This window comes from Diaphorina citri, unplaced genomic scaffold (assembly GCF_000475195.1).
Source record: "Diaphorina citri unplaced genomic scaffold, Diaci psyllid genome assembly version 1.1 scaffold3203, whole genome shotgun sequence".
Lineage (NCBI taxonomy): Eukaryota > Metazoa > Arthropoda > Insecta > Hemiptera > Psyllidae > Diaphorina > Diaphorina citri.
Window position 1 is genome coordinate 17,787 of NW_007380614.1, and position 4,983 is coordinate 22,769.

The 4,983-nt window shown below is 41.1% G+C and overlaps 1 protein-coding gene across 1 annotated transcript in view; it reads right to left on the reverse strand.

Moving 5' to 3' along the window:
- Window positions 1-669: 669 nt before the first annotated feature.
- The window catches only part of LOC103520084, a 13,141-nt gene continuing 8,827 nt past the window's right edge, over window positions 670-4,983 (reverse strand). Inside the window, exons 3-7 of the mRNA XM_026831341.1 lie at window positions 4,603-4,929; window positions 4,014-4,302; window positions 3,465-3,703; window positions 2,861-2,987; window positions 670-2,206 (exon numbers count right to left, since the gene is read on the reverse strand). Coding sequence (XP_026687142.1) covers window positions 1,947-2,206; window positions 2,861-2,987; window positions 3,465-3,703; window positions 4,014-4,302; window positions 4,603-4,929 — 1,242 coding nt within the window. The 3' untranslated portion in view covers window positions 670-1,946. The remainder of the gene's footprint in view (window positions 2,207-2,860; window positions 2,988-3,464; window positions 3,704-4,013; window positions 4,303-4,602; window positions 4,930-4,983) is intronic.

Sequence of the window (4,983 nt, forward strand, 5' to 3'; positions counted from 1 at the left end):
TGATGTGTTCCAATACACTCGACCCTACGACATGTACCTACCTTCATAAAAACTGATCGAGCCAAGCTAACTGCTGAAATTTTCAGCTAAATTCATACCTACATACATACATTTACGTCTTTTCTTGTGTCATTGCTTTACAGAGACTATCCCCGGATTTATGTTTCATGTGGAATATTGTAATATTGTGGAATTAAATTTAGGCACCTAATAAAATGGAGGTTGTATAGAAAATTTAGAAATTCGTCCTTAATGACAAATTTTAAGATAAAGTTTGTCCCGACGCTAATCGAATTCGCGACCTAGAGCTTGCAAGGCGGGTACACTCTACCTTCCAGCCTAACTAGTCTGGCTGACCAATGGTGCCTAGAAATCTAGAGTGTGTATGCAATGTGCTTGACTTAAAAAACACTAAAGAATCTAATCTAATGTTCTCTCTAATGGCCGGGCCACAATTTGAGTTTTAATTTGGTTTAAGGTTTAACTTTCGGATTAAGTAATCTGATTGGCCAAAAATGATGAAATCAACCAATTTATGCTTAACTCTTAATCTAGGAGTTAAACATAAACCTTAGATTTTGGCTCCAGAATTTATGATATACCTACTTAGAAACTAGAATTTTAGGCATTAGAAAGCATTATCTGAAGTTAAAAAAAAAAAAACGTAAATACATAGGGCGTAATTTTTACACATTTTAATTACATAATGGATATTCGGGTACATAATACACTTGGGCTCAGAACCACAGTCATACTATGCCAGAATGCCAGATTATTGCAGGCATATTATTTATAATATAACACCTAATCTAAGTACCCAAAAGCGACTGTGGTCCCCACAGCCTTACAATTTCATACAAATGAGATAAATATAAAACCTAAGAATAGACCGTTAAACATATTTATAATTTACTGACCTTCTTACCTGTAGAAAAACAGGGATCTGTAAGGTCTTATCGTCCCGAAAGCGAAGACAGAAGGAAGACAGGACAGGAGAAAGTCAGCTGTTTCGAGAACAAACTTCATTTCTTTAGAATAAAATCCGCCCCGCGCGGGAATCAAATAGTTATACTTACGTATAATTTATTTACACAGTAAATCTTTATAGGAATGGACAGGTAGACTGACTTTTTTTTTGCTATCTAAATATCTGTTAGATCGTGTTCAGTGTCTGGACTAGATAACTAGGCTTCTAGCTATCACTTAATAGCAATCTTGTTGTCCATTCGGTTAAAATCACAAAATCAAAATGCCTACCAAAATAAACGAAGAATCACTTGCTGAATGCAGATATTTCTTTTCAGGGATAGGTGCGCTATACACACATCTACATTACCTAACTATCTATTGTTTCCTTCATTAATAAAAACCATTGGATAGAATTGTAGCTTTTAAGCTTTTCCAATCCTTTTGGAAAAACATGGTAAAATGATAATAAGTTTCCTTATGTACACAAATCCAAATCTGCCTGCACTATCATAAGGGCTATTCACACAACGTACAGATCAAAAACTTCAAAAAGGCAGATCTGATCCACCAATTCAATTAGGTGGATGGACTCACAGAATTGTTGGAATACAAACACTATTGAGAGTCCATTTCTCTCTAGGTGCCAGCCAACAATAACTTGGAAGCCCTAAATCATCAGAAATTTATTTTGGTTTTTCCCCCACATTACTTCGGCTTCCGGAGGACTAACTTTGCATTACTTCAGTCTTCCGCTGCTATAGCTATAGGCACTTTTGATCTGTACGTGTGACACCCCCTATTGTAAAGTAAACAAAAAAATACTTTCTCATTACCAGCATAGTATTGCTATACTTTAACCTTCACCTAACTAAAGTATAGCTACGCTAATACTTGAGTAATAGAAAGTAAAAATCACAGATCAGAGAATAAAATACACGCGTCCGCGTTCTCGGACATGCGTTCTGCGTTCGACCGCGTCACACGTACACCTCACCGCGTTTTGTCTGCGACGTGGTGCTGGTCTTCCTACTTCTGTCCTCGGTTGAGGACACACTGCCACTGCTGGATCCACAGGCAGAATCGTCCTTACCCGGGTTGTCCTTGTCTGAGGACATGATTTCCGTAATGCTCCCAGGGGGCGATGTCATGCCCGAAGAGTTGATCCCGAGGGAAGATAGCATGGGTTGGGATATGGACACGGTGCCGAGTGTTACGGGACTTACTGTGACCGGTGTGCCTGAAGATGAAATAATTCGAAATATGAACGTCTGTTTAGTACAGTGCTTCTCAAACTGTGTGCTGCGGCACTGTAGTGTGCCGCGAGGTTGCTTTAGGTTGGAGGTAGGGTCTATACGGTTGCCTTTGGACTTTTTTTCTGAGTCTTGAAAAGTGTGCCGCGGAGTCAACAACTTTGAGAAGCACTTACTGGTTTAGTACATAATTAGATGTAAAATGTTCCAGGGAAGGTAATAGAGGTGTCACCTTACATTAGGCTGTCTGCTAGTACAGAAACAAAATAAACATTTTCGCCAGGGAAGGTAATAGAGGTGTCACCTTACATTAGGCTATCTGCTAGTACAGTAACAAAATAAACATTTTCCATCTACCTACACATAGGAGGACCCAATTCAGCTATGGACGAAACACAAAGGAATTTTTCCGGTCTATTGTATCGATTCATTGGTTATCCTGATCCGTAACTACCCAAATTAACCCTACTATATGCCCACAAAAATATAAAACACCTAGTTCAGGGTCTATACCGTTTTCCCGGAATGAAATTCCATGACTATTCCATGTTTTCCAGATCGTGTATAAACCCTGTAGTTGATCTGCGAGGATAAAGGGACTTTTCAGTCCTATTCCAGCAGGATAAACAAGGTCCACTTACCAATATGGCTGGTCATGAGTGCTGGGTTGAGCACAGCTTGGGCTAAGGCTGCAGCTCCTACGCTACTGGTAGAGGTGATGGTCATCTGATGATTGGGATCAGACTCCAGAATTGGTGACAGGACAACCTGATTGGAAATAGAAAACAAAATAAGTATTAGATTAGAAGATTTTCAAACTAAAGTATACTTATACCTACATACAAAGTAAAAGTACCTCCTTCAGGAAGACTTGGAGAGAAACGGTACTAGCCATCTCAGGTCAAAGACAATAGCATAATTGGGGACCCATACAGTCAGAACTAGGTATACTTACGTATTTATTTAGCTTCATAAAAAATAAAATAAACATAATTTGACAAAGTGGGCAATCGCAGATTGCTGAGTTTCCCCGCCTACTCAGGTTGAGTGAGGTTTCAGTGAGTAGGTGGTATTAGCTCGACATTATTCAGAGACAGCAACAATTTGATAAGGAAATACTCGGACAATAAAATGGGGTTCAAAAGTTAAAAAATATTGGTTCCACTCGGAATTTTAGACCTTTTTGGAAATGTACATGTAATACCTAATTAATAATGTAATGTACCATCATTATAAAAGACCCACCTGTATTTGCCCCAGCGAAAGGTCGCCACTGTTGAACGCAGTGCTATAAGGTACCGACGTGGTCGTCGTGTTGCCCCCGCCGCCACTGGTCGTTATGACGAGCGTATTGCTATCCCCCACTGACTGGGAGGTGGGTGGAGGTTTAAGTGGGTGGTCTTCCTTGGTAACGTCCGGGGTGGGAATGCGGGGTCGATTCCGTAGGGTGGTCGGAATGGCTGATCCGTTCATTTTGCTGGCACCTGGGGAAAAGAGGACAACGGAGGGTAGAATTAGGAAAGGCTGAAGTGTAAAGATTGCCCCTGGCAAAAATTTATAACGAATAAAGAGACATACTATTGATATTTTATAAGTAGGTATACATAAGTGAGGATGAATTTCATCTCTACATATTTGTAGCAAGCAAATGATGTTTCCATTTTTCTTGACTATAAAACGAATTTTCCTTTTATAAACTTCTCACTATAAAAGAGACTATAAATTTTTACGTTCTTTATCCTATAAGAAGGAAAGTAAAGTTTTAGATTAAGAAAGGGCCACCTTAAAACTCACCTTTTTTCGCGGCACTGGGCTGTCGTGTGGACTTGCTACCGACCAGTTTATCATACAGAGTCAACTTGGCAGCGTTGAGCGTTTCCTTCGAGTCTGGCACCACTGTAATCGTGGGAGGCTGCATACCTCCGTTCTCGGGCGAAGAATAAACCGAATTATGCCGAGTTCTCCCGAACAGACCGGTCCGATTTGACGAGTAGACGGAAGAAGATCGCACCGATCCCATACGATGGATTTGCTTCTGGAACCAGTTCTTGCGCCGCTCCACCATGGGTGTGTCGACGCTTTCCTGTGAAGAAAATAGGGAGATGATGAGTGAAATATAATGGGCTGCTTAAGTAATGACGTTAAGTCGTAAAGGATAGCATACCTGTCTTGTAAGCACTAGGTCCTGGTTTCCATTCCCTCCCCGGGCGAACTTCATCCTAGAAAGGTAAGGTTCGTTCTCGGAACGGCTGGGTTTCTTCTATCCTGTCCTACTTATCTCTTCAATATCAGGACGATTAGACCACCGTTGTTCCCTCTATCAAACCTCTTGAAAAATAGTCAATTCAGAGGAGGAAAGGCCAGACAGTTAAAAGTCACTTACATAGTCTGCATACACATCGTCAGGAGCCACAGATTTCCGCCTGGATGTGATGTTAGCGTATAGGGAGTCAGCCTCTTTCACCTTGTAGAATTCTGCCGAGCCTTTCGGTTCCGATCGGCGGTAACACTCGGACGCCAGCGTGTACGGCAAGTCTTTGGGTACTACTTCGTCCCAGTATTGGTCCTTGAGCAGTTCCGGGTGTTCTTCGTGCATTTCGTCTACGATCATGTAGGCCGCCTGGAACGAAAAGGTTAGGGGGTTTTTATGGTGTTTTAGATGGAGCGGAATAGGATTGCAAGTGTAAAGGTGTGTCCAAACATAGTCCAAAGCCCGTCGCGTCGATCTATATCGATCTAACAGATGAGAGCAACTCACATATAC